The 22,871-nt window shown below is 40.8% G+C and overlaps 1 protein-coding gene across 3 annotated transcripts in view; it reads right to left on the bottom strand.

The window, feature by feature from the left end:
• The window catches only part of PPP4R3A (protein phosphatase 4 regulatory subunit 3A), a 37,434-nt gene extending 19,491 nt beyond the window's left edge, over positions 1-17,943 (bottom strand). For 2 of the 3 annotated variants that reach the window (XM_021679820.1, XM_021679821.2), the window contains exons 1-3: positions 17,037-17,943; positions 5,858-5,913; positions 2,438-2,536 (exon numbers count right to left, since the gene is read on the bottom strand). In XM_021679820.1, the coding sequence (XP_021535495.1) occupies positions 2,438-2,536; positions 5,858-5,913; positions 17,037-17,178 (297 nt within the window). In that variant the 5' untranslated portion in view covers positions 17,179-17,943. The remainder of the gene's footprint in view (positions 1-2,437; positions 2,537-5,857; positions 5,914-17,036) is intronic. The other variant, XM_044917785.1, reaches the window with a different exon arrangement.
• Between the last annotated feature and the right edge of the window lie 4,928 nt (positions 17,944-22,871).

Raw genomic sequence — 22,871 nt, 5'->3', positions numbered from 1 at the left:
CTGCTCAGGGAATTAAGGTGGAATTGTAATGATTTGACAAATATGTTTCAGGCTTACTAAATGGAGCAATGGAAGAATGAAAACAAAAGAAAGGTAGAATAAGCTAGAAGAGAGAGTCTTCCTTAAGAGAAAGGGTAAGTCTTAGCCGTCTGTCTGGACAGATACTAAGAAAATGAGAATGTGAAGGCCATGAAATATAAGAAAAAAGAGATACACCCAGACCTAATAACTACTGTCAAGGAAAATACTAGAAAATGGAGACTTTTTGCTGTTTCTAGATCAAAAAATGATGAGTAGGGTTCAAGAAACAGAAAGACATGTAAGATCTCAAAGAGCAAAATATAATGAATTCTCTAGAACAAGCCAGGATCTAGAAATTGGTAAGTACAGACAGGATCATGAAATACTGGTAGAAAACAACACCTTGAATATAAAGTATGCACAAGCTGAAGGGGAAGATTAGAAAATAATAAAATAGCCAGTGATTCCTAGGAAAGTTACTCTAGAGAAAGTACAGAAGTATACTACCCATGCCCCAAGTGTAAATGAAGAAGTACAGACTAAGGAAAAGTAAAGATTCGACAATTTATTAAAGGAGAGCCAGGCCTGACAGCAATGCACTGAGTCCAGGTGTGAGTTAAATATTGGCTTAACAGAAGACTGTCTAGGGTGGGACTGTTTGACTCAGAAAAGTGAAGGAGAATGAGATCTGTCTGAGCAATGCGTGCTTTTAGCATACCCAAGCTCTTTAATCTCATCTCTTTCTATGGGAGAACTCCACAGGACACAATCTAGAGGCAGGCTATGAAAACAACGTATGGGAAAGAAAACAAAGAACAAGTATGAAGAGGCGTTCAGATATAAATCTAAGTCCTTCACAGTAGAAGAAAAGGGAAGTTCGACAGGCAGGTTACTATATGAAAAACACAGCTGAGCAGACTAGCAGAAATAAATTCTACGAGGTAAGGAAACACTGTGCCTCAAGGACACGTAGCTTTATTAAGGCAGTGGCTCTCAAGCTTCAGGGTGCATGAGAGTCAGCTAAAGCAGGAACTGACAAACTAGAGCCAAACGTGGCCCACCACCAATTTTCATAAATAAAATTTTACTAGAAAAGAATCAGGGCTGTTTATGTGTTATGTATGGCTACTTTCAGTATTACAATAGCAGAGTTGAACAGGTGTTAAACTGTATGGCCCACAAGGCCTAAAATATTTACTATCTCACCCTTTACAGAGAAAATCTGACCTAGAGGGCTTGTTAAAATATAATTCAAATACCATTACTGGGACCTACTCACAGAATTTCTGATTCAGGTAGATCCGGGATGGGGGTTCCAGAATTTACATTTCTGTCAGTTCCCAGGTCATACTGCTGGTCTGAGGACCACACTTTGAGAACCAATGAATTAAAGAATCTGTTGAAGGGGGCACCTGGGTGGCTCAGTCGGTTGGAGGTCCGACTCTTGGATTTCAGCTTGAGTTGTGGGATTGGCGCCATGTCGGGCTCCATGCTCAGTGAGGAGTCTGCTCTCATGTGTACACTCGCTTTCTCAAATAAATAAATCTTTAAAAAAAAAAGTAAAGAATCTGCCGAAGATTATTCTCTAATTAGAATAAATGTGGAGATAGAGAAACTGTCCTTAGGATGCAGTGGTTTATATGAGTCTATAACAAGAGCCAGTGGCTTTGACATATAATAAATGCAAACTAAGAGTGCATAATAAATGTACACCCAACAAGACTGTGGAGATTATGTCACTAGGCCAGGGCACTAGAGTCACTAGGCAATTCCAGAATCAACTGAGAACATGTAAGATGAGGCTGAAGAGATAGTCAAGAGTCACAAGAAGCTACTGAATAAAGTGATATGATCAGATTGGCATATTTAAAAAGGTCACTCCATCTGTGATATGGATTTGGGAAGACCAGTCAAGATGAAAGCAATAAACCAGGCAAGAAATGATGGTGGCTTAGTAAACTGTGACAGCAGTGAAAACAAAGGTAAGTGAATGGATTTAAGATTTATAATTGAAGGACTGAATGGATGTAAGTGATGAAGGAAGGATAAATAAAACCCCCAAGTTTCTGGTTTCAACAGTTGGATGACAGTGGCTGAGATGAGGGAGATGGGAGAATGAACAGATCTAGGGGAGATTATGTTTGGTTCTGGACTACCGAAGCTGAGATACCAGGGAGCACTGATGGGAGAAGCTCTCAAAGGCAGCTGGATATAGAAGTGTGGAGTTCAGCAGAGGTCTTAGCTGGACAGTTTAGGGTCAATAAATTGTACTTTCCTATAAATCAAGCTTTTTACAGACAACAATGAATTTAAGAGATCAATATGAAATGCTTTATTTAAAATCTTGGGCATTAGCTAAAAGCACAGCAAAAAAACAAAATACTCAGCATGGTGATTTTCTAGTTTTTAAAATTACCTGACATATTTTCTCCCAAATTTCATCACATCCAGCTTTTTCTTGAAAGCTAAGGGCCAAGTCATAATTTTCTGCTTCAGACCACACAATCAAAGTGTCCTTGAGAGAAAAAAGAGTCTGATTAACATCCATTAATCATCACAAACGACTTCCAAGTACAAGGCAAATGAACAAAGCAACAAAGAATTGAGGACAGTACTAAGCAACATTGATACTGTGACTGACAATGCCTTTTCACACCTAGCTCTGTTCAGTCTATAAAATAAAAACAATGTTTTCCTTAAGAAGTTAACTAGAATATGAAAAGTACCACAAAGTGACCAATCTAAATGTACTAAAAGATACAAACTAAACATTATATCAATTCTTTGCTTGCATATTAGGTTACATTTTATGCTGTAGTCAAACTGCCCAGAGAGGAAGTCTGAGCACTCAGTAACTACCGCATGTCAGCAGGATGGAATTAATAACCAAAACCCTTTCTCTCATCTCTCTATTATCAGCATTGGATATTCTTTACCTGAGACACACAAGGCCCATGAAATTATTGGTGTATCTGTACTATTTGAGATTTTATCTGGATAGCAGTTTTTTTAACTTTCACCAAAGTGCTATGGTTCAAGAAGCAAGATGCTCCTGCCACCCACAGCCCCTTTACTCCTGGTTCAGAGAGACTTTAATGATAGTAAGTTTAATTAACAGTTCAACAGTTTTTATTACGATGTAATCTCTGCAAGACACTACACTTACAGTACTGACACCATTTTATATTCCCTGTAGTACAGTCTGTATTCTACAATATGCATAGTATAATAAAAATATTTACAGGTCTAAGGTATCTTTCCAAACTTACAGTAAAATAAACATATACACTGTTTCAGAGCCATCAATCATTTCAAAAGAGAGCCCTCCCATGTGTGCGCACGCTCTCCCTCTCTCTCTCAAATACACACACACACACACACACACACACACACACACATATATTTAAAAATGCTTTAAAAAATTAAAAGGAGCCTAACATAACAGCGATCATGTAGCAGTTTGTCAGGCTGGTCCAAAGAGAAGAATTAGGAGAAATCAGTGTTAGAAGGATAGGAGTACAATATAAAGAAAAAATAATTCAATCTAATAAGTAACTAAAAGGAACCAAGCAAAGGCTAGGTGAGCATCTATAGGGAAGATAAAAGTTCCCATATTAAGAAGGAAACTGAACCAGACCATCTTTAAGGTACCTTAAAAAATGTTTACATGGAGGCAGTTTCTAATACTTTTCACTATCAAAGATACCTCCTACAGTACACAAATGGATCCCGATTTTGTCTGCTAAACCGCGTATTAATTCTTTTCAGTCAATTATGTAACTGTCAGTGAGGACCAGTAGTCTCTCACTGAACTAAAGGGATACCAGCCACAAGTAAATAAATGATAATTTAATTGGGCTGTACCACATTACTAATAGAAAAATCCACAATTTTTATTCCAAATTTTATAAAAGAGGTCAAAGACACCTTTTTCCTATCTTCATGAACTTCTAGAGATCATAGTTACCATGCAGGCATCTGTTCCACAGTGACTAAGTAGTTGTTCAAATTCAAAATTTATATTAACATTGTAAGATCAAGGGACGCCTGGTGGCTCAGTTAAGCATCTGCCTTCAGCTCAGGTCATGATCCCAGGACCCTGGGATCGAGTCCCACATCAGGCTCCTTGCTCAGCAGGGAGTCTGCTTTTCCCTCTGCCTCTCCCCCTGGTTGTGCTCAGGTGCACTCTCTCTCCAATTAAAACACACACACACACACACACACACACAAAACGTAAAATCAACACACCAGGAATTAGTCAGCTGTGTAGCCTCCCTGAGTCTGTTTCTTCATCTTTAAAATGGGTATAATACATACAGTTACGAAAACTGGTGATAAAGACCCACTGAAACAAGCCTAAAACCAGTATCACATTGGTAATAAGGTAGATTTAATACGACCATAAGTAATTACACTGGTACAATGTAAATTCAGAATCATCTGTAGGCTTAAAACAGGGCACAACTAGACATATGCTCTTAAATGCCCATTTGGCAAATTTAGAAGTTTGAAAATTTTTAGGAATTGCTCTTCTGTTTTCCTTGAAGTGTCTAATTTTCACGAAATCATCTTATTTATCATCCAACAACCTACAGCTTAAGACATAGGGATTTCTTCATTCATCCTCAAAACAGACTTGTTCTTTTTCTTCAGATGTGCTTTTACTCTTCAACTGACTGAAACCTCAAAATACAAATTTACGTATTTAAGTATAGAATATCAAAGGCAAAATACTCTAGTCTCCAGCCACTCCAATGAAACCAGTTTTCTTAAGAACACTAAATGCAACAAAGTATTAGTAGACCATTAGACTATCAAGAAAATATTTCATATTGTACCAAATGTTTTTTGAACAAATAAATCACCATTAAGCAGACTTAGGAGTTAATATCAGCTTTCCCATATACTATCTGTGTGACCTCAAGCAAGTCATAATCTTCAGGGATCATCTAATGCGCAAAATAAAGCCAACACTAACTTCCTTCTAGTAGTATTTTAATGGTCAATGATGAAGCAAAGCACTTAATAATTTATTTATAGAGTAATATATTCATAAAGTAATATATACATATGAATGTGCTAATAATATTCTTTATTCTAAATTTATTTTATTTCTGTACCTTGAGAGCACTGAGGGGACTGATATTGCCTTCACTTACTTTGTACAGCACTCAGTGTATCTATGTGTGTGTGTGTGTGTGTGTGTGTGTATTCTGAATAAATACCTTTTGATGATAGTGCCAGTAAGGTCTACCAAGTAAAGAAAAATTTACTTTCAGATACTGCTTGTTCATCCAAAGGGTACAAGAAAGAGTGTACTAAAACTGAAAGATGCCTTAACATCATTACTCTATTTTCATATTATTATAAGGTCCTATTCAGGCTATGCAAGAATCAAATTTTTACCTACCCTGGGTTGCTGTATAGGGACAGAAATGTCCCTTCTGCACTAGCATCTACAATAGCAAAGGAAGTAGTTTCTACCTTTTCGTTAATAGCTGATTATTACATCAGTGGTCACTTTTTTTTCTTTACGTAGAAACAAGAAAGCTGTATTGTTTTAAACTTTTGAGAATTAAGTCTTAGTTGCAAGAATATATGGAGCAAAAACTTAGCTTAACTGGAAGCAATTTTTTTGCTGGCTCAAGCAAGTTTAAAATGATTGCTTTATACACCATAGAGATTGGCTGAAATCACATTTTAGAATTAGGCTGGGAAAGTATGTTTTAAACTGTTTTTAATTTTTCACTGTAATGAATCGATGGTAAATTTTCATTTAATCACCCAACTGAGAGAATAATATACAAGGTAAAACACAACATCTTCAAAATTTTACCTGTTGTTTCTGATATGCAGTGTTAGGATTTATTTTGGACTCTAAAAGTAGAGAACCTGGGAAACAGAAAAACAAAACATTCCATTATGTAATTGCAAAGCAGCATAATTACATTGCATCACATACACGCACACTTCCTTTCCTGAACACTTGATACACATGTAACTTCAAGTTAAGGAAATAGTATTTTAAAAACAAGTTTAAATAGAATAAAACCTGTAAAAGTAAACATGCTTTATGCATGTTTACTTTTGAGGAGGAGGACACAATTATCTGAAGAGTAAGGACTGGATGGTAACAGAAATCTAACAACTTATGGGCAGCACAGGGCAGTGAAACGGCACAGCATGAAGCCAGGTGACCTGAATTTAAATCTCCAACATACATTATGACTTGGATACGATCCACTGCCCCAGTACAGCCCCACATTACACTTCACCTTCGGAAAGTCTCTTACTTCTGTTCCAGAATTATCACACTTCATCTTCAAATGATCATTTTTTCCCTCTAGTTTATAATTTTAATTTGCACATTTTTGTCTTTTCCCTGGCCATATCATAAGACTTGTGATATTCAGAAAATAACTACTGCTTTATAACAAAGAGCAAATTTTAAGACCAGCTTTACGCCTCCCCCCTCACTCTAGTTCCGGTTTATCCCCAAAGTACTATCTAAAGACAAGTACTGCCCCGGGCGCCTGGGTGGCTCAGTCGGTTAAGCGACTGCCTTCGGCTCAGGTCATGATCCTGGAGTCCCGGGATCGAGTCCCGCATCGGGCTCCCTGCTCGGCAGGGAGTCTGCTTCTCCCTCTGACCCTCCCCCCTCTCATGCTCTCTCTATCTCATTCTCTCTCTCAAATAAATAAATAAAATTAAAAAAAAAAAAAAAAGAATTTGTAAGACAAGTACTGCCCCAAAATGCTTAAGCAGCAGCAATTTTCTCTGTAGCTATCCTTCATCCAAATCTTTCATTTCTTCTATTACATGCCACCATTACTTTCCCATTCCAAATAGTGGCTAGGCAGCTGAGAAAAGGGTGCTTAACATTCCCAAATTTAGTTTCTTTTTATGTTAAAGTTCATTTACTAATCTTATGATACTGTCCCATTTAGTGATTTATTGACCGTTCACTCCTCTGTGCTCAGAACAGTGCTAAGTGATACCGAATACAGTAAAATACCAGCATTTACCAAGATGTAAGGACTTAATTTGCGAACACCCTGTGCACACAAACAGCCTCCCATTTCACTCGAATACTCCTACTGTGTCTAGCACAGGTAAACTTAACTCCAAATGTGTCTCTCATTCTTTCTATACTTAAGGTAACTAAACAGTCTCCATATTTTTCCCACCTGTTGCCCCCAACGCCCCATTTCTTTAGGCTTTTTTTTTTTTTTTTTTTTTTTACTATTTCTGGCTCACTGAGGTTCAGACAAGTATCCTCAGATTCTAGAGGAAATTTGTTTTAATCTTTCCTCTTCTCCCAACCTTTGCCATATTAATTAAAATAATTTCCAGTGCTTCAATTTTCTTTATGCACAATTACTGGATTTTTTATTTTAGTAATTATAAAGAGTTGTCTAGTGAGGCATTCATAACAAAAAGCAGCAAGCAAATGAACTCAATGTCTAGAATCCCTCAAAAGTATTAAGTCTCCAACTTTCTTTTAAATATTCTTCCCTTGTTTTTTGCACATACAAGAACAAAAATTGCAATCTATATCATTTCCCAGTGAAATCAGAGTAGGTCTGGTACATTATGGATCAAACTTAACTTTTTGTGGCAAATAATTATACTCAAAATGTGGTTTCTAGGAGAAAATACATTCCAAAAAAACCACTTTGAAATATATCATGTCCTGAAAAATAATCCATCTCTAGAAAACTACATAAATAACAGAATGAAACAACTAGATTACTTTATAACGTTCAGAAGATGCAAAAGGTCTAGTGTCCTAGAACCAAACTAAGTAAGCCTCTTTAAAAGTTAAACCGCAGAGGGGCGCCTGGGTGGCTCAGTCCATTAAGCAGCTGCCTTCGGCTCAGGTCATGACCCCAGGGTCCTGGGATCGAGCCCCGCATGGGGCTCCTTGCTCAGGAGAGAGCCTGCTTCTCCCTTTCCCTCTGCCAGCCTGCCGCTCCCCCCTGCTTGTGCTCTCTCTCTCGCTGTGTCAAAAAAAAAAAAAAAAAAAAAAGGTTAAACCACACAAAACCACACCTACCCAAAAGAAAATACTCGACATCACTGATAAATGATAATTGGATATGATCAAAATCTGTGCTACAAATAATACCATGAAGAATGTGAAAAGACAACACAGAAAATGGGAGAAAATATCTGTAAATCATGTATCTGATAAGGAATTTGTATACAGACCTCTGACAACCAAATTTTAAAAATGGGCAATAGATCTGAATAGATATTTCTTGAAAAAAAAAGATACACAAATGGACAATGAACATCATTAGTCCTTAAGGAAATACAAATCAAAACCACAAATAAGAGACCATTTAACACCTGCTAGGATGCCTATAATCAAAGACAGTGCTGCCAACAAGTGTTGGCAACCACATGGAGAAACTGGAACCCTCATACATTTTGCTTGTAGGTATGTAAAAAGGCATCCACTTTGGAAAACAGTTTGGCAGTTACTCAACTGCTAGTTACCAACAATTCCATTCCTAGGTGTATACCCAAGAGAAATTAAAACATATGCTCACACAAATATGTGTACATGTTCTTAGCAGCATTTCTCATAATAGCAAAAAAGTGCCAATAATCCAAATGTCCAAAACCTAATGAATAAAATACTAGTCAGCTACACACAAAAAAATACGTGTCGGATGAACCTTGAAAACATTACAAGTGAAAGAAGCCAGTCACAAAAGACTATATATTTTATATAAAATGTACAGTGTGCAAATTAGAGAAAGATGTGTAGATTAGTGGCTGTTTAGGGAGGAAAGGGGGAGTGAATGGGTAGTGACTGCTAATGGGTACATGACTTCTTTCAGAGAGAACAAAATATTCTAAAATTAGATTGTGGTGGGGCGCCTGGCTGGCCCAGTCAGTAGAACATACAACTCTTGATCTCGGGGTTGTAAGTTTGAGCCCCATGTTGGGTGTAGAGATTTTTTTTTTTTTTTAAGATTTTATTTATTTATTTGACAGAGAGAGACACAGCGAGAGAGGGAACACAAGCAGGGGGAGTGGGAGAGGGAGAAGCAGGCTCCCCGCAGAGCAGGGAGCCCGATGCGGGACTTGATCCCAGGACCCTGGGATCATGACCTGAGCTGAAGGCAGTCGCTTAACCAACTGAGCCACCCAGGCGCCCGGGTGTAGAGATTCTTAAAAAATTAAAGACTGTGGGGATAGTTGCATGACCCTGTGAATATACTAAAAAAACAATGAATTATACCCTTTGAATGTGTGAATTATATAGCATATGAACAATGTTAATTAAAAAAAAAGGTGTAAATATTCATACAGTGGAATACCACACTGTAATGTTAATGAACCAAATACATGAATGCAACATATATGACTCTTATAAACATGAATGAAAGAAACCTCAGAGAAAAATATGTACCCTATAATTCTATTTACATAAAGTTCAAAGAGTAGCAAAAATTAATCTACAGTGCTAGTGGGCAGGGGGAGATAATGACTGTGAAGGGGACATGAAGCAGGCTTCCTGAGTGCTGGTTATTTTGTGAAAATTCACCAAGCTGAATACTTACCATTTGTGTAACTTTTTGATCTATTATACTTCAAACTTTTTTTTAAGTTTAAGAGTAGGGGTAAACAACATATGGCACAGAGGGGTGAAGTTATCACTTCAAATTGTTCTTTCAAGAAACACACCTGAAACACTGGGTGTCAACTATACTTCAATTAAAAAAAGAAAAAAGGACGGGGTGCCTGGGTGGCTCAGTCTGTTAAGCATCCTGATCTCAGCTCAGGTCTTGGTGTCAGGGTCATGAGTTCAAGCCCCACGTTGGGCTCCATGCTGGGTGTGGCCCGTACTTAAAAGGAAAAAGGAAAGAAAGAAAACCACACACCTGACTTGGCTGCTACTAAAACAAAACAAAAACCAGCAGGGGTGTAACTATTATTTTTCAAGTACCAATCCCTTTTGCATTTGCTTCAAAACTCTCCATAAAGTTACAGGGTCAGGGAAATTAGAAAGGAAAAATCCCAAACTGAAAGCCTGAAGTGTGCCCTCCCAAAGCCCTAGCTAAAACAAGAGTAAGTAGATAACTGGAAGCTTCTGGTGTTGGCAAGTTTTTCTTTACTGGGTCATTCAAGATGTTAAGGAAAAATCTCTCTCCTGAAACACATCACAGACATATCCCATGGCTTTGATTTAAGGCACCACCTTAGGAAGTCCAGCTCTGGTCCCCAAATACCATGCTCCCTAGGAAATCGTTAGGCTGTAGAGGTTGGATCATGGGAAACTGCCTTTTAGTTTGGGGGCTAGGATAATAACAAAGATACATTATTCTAGTTTTATTTCTAGGCCATCTATTAGGTTCCCTTCCCCCATCTCAGTTTCTACTGGATCAAGTTATCAGCGCTTTTCCAATCAACAGAAAAAGACCCAGTTGAGTGTTAATATGCATTAACACAATCCTTTCTCCCAACAAGTTTACTTGTATCAGTTGCTATAGCTAGAGTACTGGGAACAGCAATTCTATCCTAGTAATATATGGGTAAGGTTGGGGATGTAGAGTTCAACTGTAGGTGAGACGCATTTATCATGGTAACAGAAACAACAGGGGAGAAATGAGGAAGATGGTCCTTAGTAGCAGACCTTAAGCAACATCACAGGAGGTAGAGATGATTCTCATTAAGGGGAACACATGCTTTTGATACAGGGTAGGTTCAGTTTATCTTAACAACTGAAGCACATATGCACAACGGCCCCCACCCAAACTTATTTGAGAAACATACCTATCCTCTCCAATAAAATAGATGCCCTTATCCCCCAAGAAGAATTCACTCTCACCCTCTCCATGACACATCCTCCTCACCATCTGACAAGACACTCCATCACACAGACCAGAGAAAGACAAGCCTACACAGCAAACCCCAATATTAAGACTTGAGAAAGGCCTTCCCACCTTCAACCTAAACACTTGGAAAGGAAATATGGAGACACAAAGAAACATCAAGACAGTGATCAAACTAAGGGGAATGCATCAATACATGTAATTCACTTTGTCACTGCAGAATCCATTCATTCAGACCACTAGCAAAATCAACCATCTTCAGGTGAACTAAAGAGTATTCCTGCACGGCAAGTGCTTGTGAGTCTGTTCCATAGAAGCTCTGATAGGCCTACAAGTCCATATTTATACACATACTTCTTTAAAAAATAAAGAGGGTCCCTAATTCTGTAGTTTACCAAAACTACAATCAACTTTTTGAGAGGGTCATTTTATCTTTCTCTACCAAGCTTTTAAAACATAGTTCTCTTTGCTCCAACAGTTCTAGGAAATTAGACTACATCTTTACACAGTGCCAAGTGTATGAACAAATAAGTCACTAGCAGTGTCTGTAATGGTAAAAATCTAAAAACAATCTCTCTGCCAGCTGTTCTCAACATGTGGGACCTCAGGGAGTCTGGAAAATCAACAGTATTTTCATAGTATTACTACTAAGATGTTATTTACCTTTTTCACCCTTATTTTTCTCAGGGTCTGTACTGTGTTATTGCAAAAGACTGAATGCAGAAGCAGGTTAAGAATCCTTTTTTAAAAATTAAACCAGACATTAAAGAGATTTGTAAAACTGTAAAACAGTGACGTTCTTCTCACTAAATTCTGACTTAAAAGCTTTTTAAAGAATTAGTTTTAAATTCTAATGTGGCAAATATCAGTAGCCACAACCCACATAAACAAAAGCTTTTGAGGACCCCCAATTTTAAGAGTAGAAAGGTATCCTGAGGAAAAGGGTTTCAGAAATGCTGTTCTAATGCCACCAACAGTGCACTCTGTGAATTAAATATATACAACGAAATACTGTGCTACTCTTAGATGACAGATCTATGTATCCTGACATAAACAGATGCCCCAAATAGACAAAAAGGAGGTCTATATACTCAGGAAATGGGGGAACAACGGTACAGGAGGGGAAATGCCACTCAGAACATCACCAAGACAACTACAAATAGAAGCCATCAAATACAGATAAGCAAAGATGGACAATAAAACATTTAGTACAATTACGAGTACACACGATTTTAGGTCATTAAAAATGTTCCCTCCCTGCTTCACAACATCTTTGTTTTTCCTGTAAAATGAAATGTGAGAGCTTTTCTTGTATTCTGCTGCCAATCCCCAATACACCTTATCAAAACAAACAACTCCAGGGAGTGGGGTGAGAAGTAGCTGGTAGTGCAGAGTGAAATATCATTCCAAAAGTGTTTAAATCAGAGAATTACAACTAGTGCCTGCAGCCTGGATCCAGCCAGCAGACAGCTTATTTGAGTCATACTCTAACACACATACTCATACACTGAATTCATGCAAATATTTTAAAATGGAAAGATTGTACATTAAAAAAAAATCTAGATTTCTGGCTGAGTGCAGGAAAAAAAGACCACTGAACTACCCAATCAAATAATCAATACACGAAGACTTATGGTTAGAAAAAATAATACGTCATAGGGTTGTTGCATTAACTAAAAATTCATATTGAAGTGCCTACCCCAGCATCTACTACATAACCAGCACTCAATACTTGTTTTTCTTAGAGCATGAACAAAATATCATTTCATGAGCATCACTGTGCTGTTGAACAGTAGAAAAATTAGTAATTTTTTGATAACAACGATCCAGAAACACATTAGAACGAAAGGTTAGCCAACAGGTTTTTACACTGCTTAAGAAAAACATTTCAGTATATGATATTTAGGAAACATTCCAAGAAAACTGTTAAGATTTTTAATCTTTCAGATACAGTGTTTTTTAGCTAGAAATTTCACTTACTTAGAAGATAGCACTTCCTTTCACTGGAGAAATGAGATATTATAGTTTCTGTAACTTTTATGGTTCTATTTTCAATATCAACCTACCAACCAATCAGATTCAGGTAGTTACAGAAACATAGGTCCTGGTCTTAGTTTAGATTTGGATAAATACTTAAGGATTTCAGAATGACAAGGTCCAGCTCTGTCACTCCACAGTAAGCAGTTCAGCATCTAGGCATTGCTGGTATATTGTCCTTATCAATGCTCAAAACTAAGGGCAGGAGCTTAAGTACGGTGCTTCATTAGTGGGAAGAAAATACCATCAAAAATGAATGGAAGTCCAAAATATCATCTGGACAGGACACTAGTGTAGGCTTTAAACCGAGTCTGTGTTCCCTCTCTCCTGATTTTGTGGCTCATGATTACACACGGCATTTAAAAACTAAAACGAAGGCTGGGGGTGGGGGGGTAATTTTACATTAAAAGGTCCCATGCCTGTGTCAGGCCTTCACTACACTCGGTCCCTACCACCTATACCCAGCGTGGCTGATGGACATCAAACTGTCAGAAGTTACCACACACAGAAGATGATAAATAAGGGTTTGCTTACCCTAGGCCTAGTAATGTTCTACAAAGTGGGTCTACATAAGAAGAAAAAAAAGAGTTTAAATGAACTTTTCAAAGTGAAGTATTTCTCCCAGTACTGACACTGAGCTCTTCTCAGTAGCTAAATCTGGAATGCTTACTGTATGCGAGATTCTATACTGCTTACTAATTTATAAGAGCAAAAAAAATTGCTGATACTTATCTCTGTTCATTTCTTTCACCACAACAGCCCAAACAAAACAAAACGAAACAGGCTTTCCACCTCAAGTGCTCTGACCTCCTTTTCTAATTATAGCGGGGGTGAGGCACTACCTACAACCAAGTTCTCCAAGAGGCAGAGGTACAGGATTCCAGCTTGTACCATTAGCTAGCAGTACTAACTTGAACAAAACACTTCCCCATGTCTCATTTTCTTCATGCCTCAAATAACACTGAAAATTTAACATTTTAAGCTTTGAAAGAGGCAACTCAGATAACAGATGAACTATTCTGAAATGTAAAAATTACTTTATAAATCTCAAGGTAAAAACCAAATATAAGAACACTATTCCTGATGCTTGGCAAGTAATCCAGAATAAGGAGCATGGATTTGATTTTTGTTAAAAAGACATCCTTCAGTGTGTGGAGAAATTCCAAAGTCTTTATCAATTTTAAAACTGTAAGGTGGAGATGGTAAAAACCATAATGCAATAGCAGAATGATTTGAACATAAAAGTGACAAGGCAAGTAAAGGACAACATTACCCTTCATGCAACCTAACAGGTACAGCATAAACTGAAAGACCATAATAAATACAATACCAAGTAATTTTTTTTTGGAAGATGGAACTTTGCAGGTAGCTAGCTATGACAAAAACCCGAGAAATGAGGTAATCTATCTTCATTAAAGAAAGGGCTATGTTCCTACAATACACTTTGCCAGTAGGAAACTACTGGATAAGGATGCAACCTAGAGAATGGGCTCAGGAGCTTGGCAGGACATCTCTCTCCTCCAAGGAAAGGTGGACTACAGATCTGCCAAACCATCCAGTTCAGAGGGGAAAGGCAGACTTACTCAGAAAGATGTGCCCTGTTAACAGGGAGGCCACAAGTACTTCCATTCAGAAATTACCTTCCTGATTTTCAGTTTAGGGTATAAGCACCTCTAACAAGATAAAGGATTCATTTTATGGAAAATCAGAAATACTTTCCACTTTGCTCACCACAATAAAAAGAAAATTCTCAATTATCCCATAATGGAGAATGGGAGAAGCATACAATAATGGATGACCCAAACTAGCAGTCTGCACGAAAACTCCCACATGGCTTGGACATAAACTGTAATTTTAAATATCTTTAGGCTAAAAATTCTTTTCATGTTCTTTGAAATAAACTTTAAGCCTTTAAGTATAAAGCAGCAAACGCAAGTAGACAGCAGCAAGGGATTTTAAAACACACTATAAACAGTTAATGATTATTAATAACAGTCTCAAGCCATAGGCTGAGCCTCAGTTTCCGCATCTGCAAAATATGACTAATAATAGTACTTATATCAGCAGATACAAGTAAAGAGTCTCTAGCACACAGTAGGCACTCAATAAATTTTGATTATCATTCTTATTTGGAGTTTTCCTGTTAGGAACAAACAATCATCAAACTAGAGATTATTAATGACAGTATTTCCTAAGTATGCTGCAATCCTCTAAGCCCACTCTTTGGATTTAGTTTTCCTTACATATTAAATTAACAAGGGCACATCAGTTACATTTATTTCAGCTCTCTTTATCAATAAGTAAAAATAAATAAAATTAATAGATAAAAAATTAAGGCCTTTTTGTTTTTGCCATTCAACCTGTTTCACTGCAAAGTCCCAAACCTTCCCCAAGGGAGGATGGGAGTTTAGGGGCTATTTCCAAAGTGGTAAAAATTAAAATGGGAAAAAAACCAGATCCCTACATTAGTAGGTTAGTAGAGTGGGACTCACTAGGATAGTATGACATTAAAACTTAATGCTTAAAAACACTTTAAACAAAGGACTCTGTATAATGTGTCCAATTAAGTATGTGATGTGGTTATTTGTGTTAAGTTATGAGATTTCAAAGAACTGATCACAAATCTACACAAACTTTCATCTGGAAGTTAACTGAACATACAAAGCCCATACTTTTCAACTCAGTATGTAAAAAGTTTTCCAAACGTGCAAAGATGTGAGAGTAGTTGGTGACTATGTGATAAACACATACAAAAGCACACCAACACACTCAAACTTGTATTTTTAAGAGGCAAATAAATAGGCCTCAGAAAAATATACTCAATGTATTCAAAATCCTTTAAAGGCCTCTGAAAGGAAGTTAATTTCTCTCCAATTAAGCTATGCGGGGTAGTCTTATAAAGATAACCTGTGGGCAATATAACTCTAAATTACAATTTTTCAATTCAAATTGAAAATCAATGTCCCTAGACTCTTTAATTACAGAAGGGTGAGTCTTGTTTTGTTTTTCATGAAATTGGGAGTTCTGGGTTGAAAATCCAATTAAAATTCCTTGAGACGAGTTTGTAATAATTCAGATACAGAACTACAATCCTAACAAACTGAAACAGCTAGAGTGAAATTATAGACTAGTGTAACAAGACAGGTTTTCCAATTCAGAAGAAACAATTTGGAAATACTTTCACGTGATGTGAACATTTTAAGTGAATTTCAAGGTATGTCACAGAGGAAGTGGCAAACCCTAAAGAAAGTTTTGAAAAATGTGAAACACTTATTTTCAAACGACTGGGTCTTTGAACCTAAGGGCTATTTCAAAATATGTGAAGCACAGGCACTACGCCAAATACGAAAGGTTTTAAAGTTATCTGCCAACTTCTCCTCACCTGTTAACTGAACCAAATTGCGATTATACATTTAAGTAATCAAAAAAGCTCGCATAAAATAGTTCCACACTTGCAAGACGTGTACACAAACTGTACACAAAATTCTGCATTATTATAAGTGAAAAAGACAACACTGGGAAACACAAATCTATCTTCTCAAGGTAAAGAAGGATTTTCTCTGCCGAATGCAGAGTTGCCAGATCCATGAACCGGTGTTGCCAACCTGCAACAGGATCAAAAAAAATGTAGCAGAAAAATAGTTTTTAAAGGGGGGCGGGGAGGCCACAGCAAAACGTTCTCCAAAGAGTGAAACACCTAAGAACTTTCTTCGCTCCGAGAAAGTTTCACGCCTGCTTTACAGATGAGTGAACTAAGGCACAAAATCGGATTAATCAGTGCCTTTCTCAAGGTCACTCTAGTGCAAAAGAACAGCACGGTCCGGGCTCCCGATCCTAGGCCCCCGACCTCTCCACACGCCCGGGCAGCACAGCTCAAACATGCTGGGCTCCCCTCGTCCCCGCAAGTGCAACCAGGCGCTGGGAAGAAAAAGACATTTCGAGCGCTCTCTATGCAGCTAACTCCGAGAGGACTGGGGTGCTGGTGGCCCGCCCTCCCCCAGGGCGGCAGCCTCCCCCAGCCCCAGGCGCCCCCTCCGTTCCCTTAGAAGACCAGTGGCCCCCCAACAACCAGGTATGTGGCCCGGAGCCGTGGGGGAAAGCAAGGGTCCCGCCGCAAGGGGCTTCACTTACCATCGCTCTCGGCCCTGACAAGCAGGGACATGCCCTTCAGCCGCTCCACGTAGCCGGACGACACATGCCCGGTGCCCCGGTCGTCCCACTGCCGGTCCTCGTTGAGCGTGTAAACCTTCACCCGCCGCCGGGTGTCGGTCATCGTGCCGCCCGGGGGCCGGGGCAGAGGCCCCGCTGGAGTCGCCCAGGAAGGGGGGCCGGGACACGCGGGAGCCAAGGCGGGAGGACACCCGCAAGCGGAGGACTCACGGGCCTCACTGCCGCCGCTGGCCGCCGCGGGATCGCGGTACCGCCCGCATGGCCCGCTCCCGGGCCCGACCTCTGGGCCCCGGTCTTTCCTCGCCTCCGACTCCTCGGCGCTATTGTCCAAGCCCGGCGAGCCCGGCCGCCCCGAGAGGGGCGCGCAGCGCTTCACAGCCTCCCGGCCCGATGCGGTAGGAACTCGGAGCGCCGGTCACTGCCCTGCTCCCGCCTCCGCCATGATCTCCGCGAAGCCGCTTCCCGCGCCGCCGCCGCCTCCTCAGGCCGCCGCCGCCATGTTTTCCTTCCTTATACCTGGCCCTGCCACCGCAGCCAGTGGCTCCGCTCCGCTCCTCTGCTTCAAATGTCTCAAGCCGAGGGGCGCCTGCTCCTGCTGCAACTGCTACCACTGCGCAGGAGACTGCGAGAGCCCCCAGACGCACGAGCGCTCCTGCCTCCTGGAAGTCCCTTTCCCTTGGCCGCTGCCGCCGCCTCTTCCGTCTTCCTCACACAGCCAAAACCGCCGCCATCTTGGTTCGCCCTTCAATAGCGGCGCGCGGGGCCACCCAGGCAGCAGCTGCAGGGGCAGCCCGTTGGCCCCACCATTTAAAGAGACAGGAGCGAGGCCGGGAGCCTCGCTGCGGCGGAGGCTTCGGACGGAGGCGGGAGGCGGGCGCCGAGCAGCCGAGGTGGCGGGAGCGCAGGGAGCGGAGGAGGCGGAACGCTGGTCGCGCCGGTGACGGCCCGGGGCTCCCTCGCGCTCCCTGCACGCACCGTCGTGCGAGCGCAGGGCGGCGTGTGCGCCGTCGCGCCCTGTGTTCGTCATCAGCCCCGCTCGGGGATTCGAAAGAGGCGTGGAGCCCGCCTCCGGCCTCGGCGCGCCTACTCGCCGCGCGTCTGGCGTCTCGGCTCCGAGGGCGGCGGCCTCCCCGGTTCCTCGCTGTCCGGCAGCCGCAGCCCCTGTCTGCCCTACAGGCGCCGGGCTGCGTCGCCCTGGGGCTCTCCCGCGGCGCCTCCGCTTCCGCCTCCCTGTCCACGAGTGTCCTCTCCTGGGCGCCGGGAGCGCACGGTTGGGGAGGCGCCGGAGCCTCGCGGACTTCAGGCGTTTCTCCTTCGGGGAGAAATTGAAAAGCTTCCGGGAAAGGCCGCAGGTTTGCGTGGCGAGGGCCTCCGCACGTCTTGGGAGCCGCCTTGGGGCACGCACTGGTGTGGCGAGTCTAGAAACGGGACGGCTGGCACCGAGCCCGAAGTGACAAGTCTGAAGCCTCACCTTACAGTCCAGCTGCTGCCGCCATTCTTTTATTCTTTATCAGAACTGTTCTTTTCTAGTCCTCCATGTTGCAAAAAAGAACTTGAAGGGCTCACGAAACCAGATACGGATATGCTATTGTATAATCGGGATGAGTAATTCTCAACGTGAGATGTTAAGCACTGCTAATCTTCACAAAGGAGTCGATCTCATTCCAAATTCTCATTCTCACGCAAGTAAGAGCCGCCGTTTTAGGGGCTTTTAATATTTGCCAGGCTGTCGAGGTCATTGCTGCCCACTAGAAATAAAATGAGCCACATGTAATTTAAAATTTTACAGTAGCCACTTTTTGAAAAAGTACAAAGAAACTGCTGAAACGTATTTTAATGAGGTATGTTATTGAATGCAGTATCTTCAAAATATTAATCATTAGTATAAAGTTAACGATATTTTACATTCCTTTTTTTGTACTAAGTTCAAGATGCGATGTGTGTTTTACCTCTGCTGTAAATTTCTACTTGGAAGCTAAATTTTCATTGGAAATTCCTAATCTGTATTTAGTTTATTAAATTTACAATTGAAAAAGTAGATTCACATATTCAAGTTATTTTCAGTTTTTTTCCAAAAGCATTAATTTTTAAATGTAAAATTTAATTAAAGTTTAATATTCAGTTCCTTATTCACACTAGCCACATTTCAAGTGCTCAGGAGCCACATGTGTTTAGTGGCCACCATTATGGCAAATTCAGGTGCTTTACATCACCAGGAATCTCATCTGAAACCTGCAAATGCAGTTGGAGTTATACCCATCTATCAGGAAGAGGCCCTGACAGCATGACCAGTACTGAGGGGTTTCCCAGGATGTGGGATTTTCTGTTTTAAAATCAGAAGTTGGGGCCTTCCTTCCTCACTGCCAAATACAAAGAGGTACTTACAAAGAACAGTTGGAGACTTTCATCTTTTGCAAACAAAAGGGGAAAATTATAAAAATAAAACAGTTGTCTCTAAAAAGTAAAACTCCGTAATTTCAAGCATCAGGGCATGACGGCAATTTTGTCCACTTTTGATGCAGTGAGACATCATTAAATTTATTTACATTATTACTTGATCCCTAAACCAAACATAAAATAATTTGTGGAAAAAATCAACTGGATACACTGCCATCACTCTTACCTTCCTTCTAAAACTCTCTACATTATAGCTGGTGGTGCTGTTGTCTAAGTAAGTACAATCTAGCCAACCAAAATGTTTTTATTTCTATTTGCATTTTTCCCCACTCTAAATAAGAGAAAGAACTTGAGCCGCTTAGAGAAAACCCCTCTCCTGAAAATCAGCCCTTGCCATGATGGCAGGTGTTGGTAGGAGGGGACCTGTGGAGTGGAACGCTATAAAACGTGTCTAGGGGCGCCTGGGTGGCTCAGTCAGTTAAGCATCTGCCTTGGGCTTAGGTCATGATCTCAGGGCCCTGGGATGAGGCTCCTGCTCAGCGGGGAGTTTGGTTCTCCCTCTCCCTCTCCACACCAGCACTCGTGTTCTCTCTCACTTGCTCTGCTCTCTCTCTCTCAAATAAATAATCTTAAAATAAAACTGGTGTCTACTCAGGAGGCAGGTGCTCTGATGTACAATGTGCTCCTTGAGTGGATTCTTTCATAGCCAAGCCAACTTCCCAGGTAAGAACAAGCCAAGCACTTGAAAAAAGAGGTCTAGAATGAACTAAATCATGGTCTATAAAGAGCCATTAATGTCCTGTCACTCACCGTGCAAATCTGTCTTGAAAAAGAAGACCCAGCTCCCGAGACTGCTTTCGATCTAGGGGAGGAAAATCAGGTTGGGGAGAGGGGAGAGGTGACTGATGCCAGTATGGCTTTTCCTCTTTCTCTACCACAGCTGACAAGTCTCCTCTCTCACCCTTTTTCGAGACTGGTGTCAAAGAGTGCTTTATTTGGTTGAGATGCATGGGTGGTTAATGAAGATTTGAAATGAGGTGTCTGCAAAACAAGTTAGTCCAGAGCCATTTTCTAATACTTCAGATAAAAATTTGAGTCATTTTCACTTTTTGCCCCCTACCTTTGTACTTAGTCCCTCACCAAGGCCTGCTGACTTTCTTCTCTTTCATATCCCCTGGATTTGATTCTGCTGTTTTATTTCTTTGGTCATCACCGTAAGATTTGTTGTACCTGAAATTCTCCAACTCAGTTACAAAAGGTGACTCCAGAAACTGCTGATACTCTGAAATGGAATGGCTCAGAGCCCTGTGAAGAACACCCCCAGGCGCTAGCAGAATATAGCAGCATTAGCATCAGCATTCATATTAGTTTGCAGGGCAATGAAGAACCCAGAGACTTCTTTCAGTCTGCCTGCTACCAGGAGAGTCTCCCGCCTATCTCCCAAGCCCTCATGCAGGACATTCCATGCACCCAGAAGTAAAAGCAAGCATTCCTGAAGACTGGCCAAAGGAAGTAGTTATAACAATAAAGAGAAAGAGGAGATTGGATATTGGAATTATCCATGGGGAATGTCAGCATACACATGCTTTCTCAGTTTTGTACATTTCCCTCAGCCCCCTTTCTGCTGCTTGCTAGGTGTTCAAATAGCTCTAGCTCTGTGTATTACTCAGGTGACGCCGAATGTGGCAATCACGCCTCACAGACCTCTATTTTTTTAAAAATTTTATTTATTTGAGAGAGCACGAGTGGGGGGAGTGGCAGAGGAACAAGCAGGCTCCCTGCTGATGTGGGGCTCAATCCCAGGATCCTGACATCATGACCTGAGCCGAAGTCAGACGCTTAACTGACTGAGCCACTCAGGTACCCCCCTTGCAGACCTCTTTTTACAAGGAATGTAATTCACCCAGGACCCCAGCTGCTGCGCTCTGAAATTTATCACTGTGCCTGCTCCCCACCAATGACTGGATTCAAGAGGATACTAAGGCAGATATTCCTGGGAAACATCTCCCGTAGGCTGCCTTGGGCTCAAGGACTCCAGCAGCCTTGTCAAACCTTCCTTAGGGTGCACTACATTCTAGAATGCTTCCATCCAACCTTCTCTCCCTCTTAACTTAACTCGGAGTTGGACGCATGCCTCTCCCAGCCATTCTAGCTCTCTATTTCCTTTTACATAAGTTTTTCCTCTGATAAAATCCTTACATGCTTAATCTCATCTTGGTGTGTGCTTTTTGGAGGACACAGACTAGCGCTAAATTCAGCTCTTAGGCACAGTAAGTCTTTAAATGTAAAAAGAGATAAATCTTGATTTATCCACAATATAAGATTTTACCTGGGGGACGCCTGGGTGGCTCAGTTGGTTAAACGTCTGCCTTCGGCTCAGGTCATGATCCCAGGGTCCTGGGATCGAGTCCCACAAGGGTCTCCTTGCTCAGCGGGGAGCCTGCTTCTCCCTCTCCCTCTGCCTGCTGCTCCCCCTGCTTGTGTTCTCCCTCTCTCTGGCAAATAAATAAAATCTTTTTTAAAAAAAAGATTTTGGGGTGCCTGGGTGGCTCAGTCATTAAGCGTCTGCCTTCAGCTCAGGTCATGATCCCAGGATCCTGGGATCGAGCCCTGCATCGGGCTCCCTGCTCCACGGGAAGTCTGCTTCTCCCTCTCCCACTCCCCCTGCTTGTGTTCCCTCTCTTGCTGTGTCTCTCTCTGTCAAATAAATAAATAAAATCTTAAAAAAAAAAAAAAGATTTTAACTGGAAATGAGAAAACTAAAATTAACTTACACATAACTACACTTATGTTGAGGCCTGCTGGGTTATATACTGAGAGTTAATATGTATGTTCTTAATGTATTTGATTTTTATAATGTTTGCTAAAGTTCTACAGAATGAGAAGAATGTTTCTAGTACAACTATCACTTTGTTCTAAGATTTTTCCTAAGAATTCTGATTTCTCTCCAATACAAAAGGTTTGCAATACAAAAAGATTGTCTTTTTTCAAATTTACATCTGCTTGAATTTTAAGAAGGACTTCCGGATGAAAAGATCATGTATATCCTCCCTGCTCTTGTCTGAGTAGACCAGATTCCTCTTAGATCATGTCAAATCTGGATTTTTTTTTTTTTTATCTGACACTTTACTCATCCCTAAAGGGACTGAGTTGTGTTAGTTTCACATCTTTGGTGACCAGATCACAAGGGCTCCTTATTTGTAGGAAGTGCTTCATGGTAGATAATTTTTTCAGATTATTTGGCAGAGAAGAAATAATGTAAGTGTATTTTGAATTTAAAAATGCATCCATATACTCCTTATTCTCAATTTGTTTTTCCACCTTTTGATAACCAGAAAGGTAGTATAAGTGGCCAAGGATGATAGTATCAACATGAAAGCATGAAAGTTATTTATTTAG

Source organism: Neomonachus schauinslandi, chromosome 9 (genome assembly GCF_002201575.2).
Source record: "Neomonachus schauinslandi chromosome 9, ASM220157v2, whole genome shotgun sequence".
NCBI classification, from domain to species: Eukaryota; Metazoa; Chordata; class Mammalia; order Carnivora; family Phocidae; genus Neomonachus; species Neomonachus schauinslandi.
The sequence above is the reverse complement of the archived record's forward strand: the minus strand, read 5'-3'. Positions and strand labels throughout refer to the sequence as shown.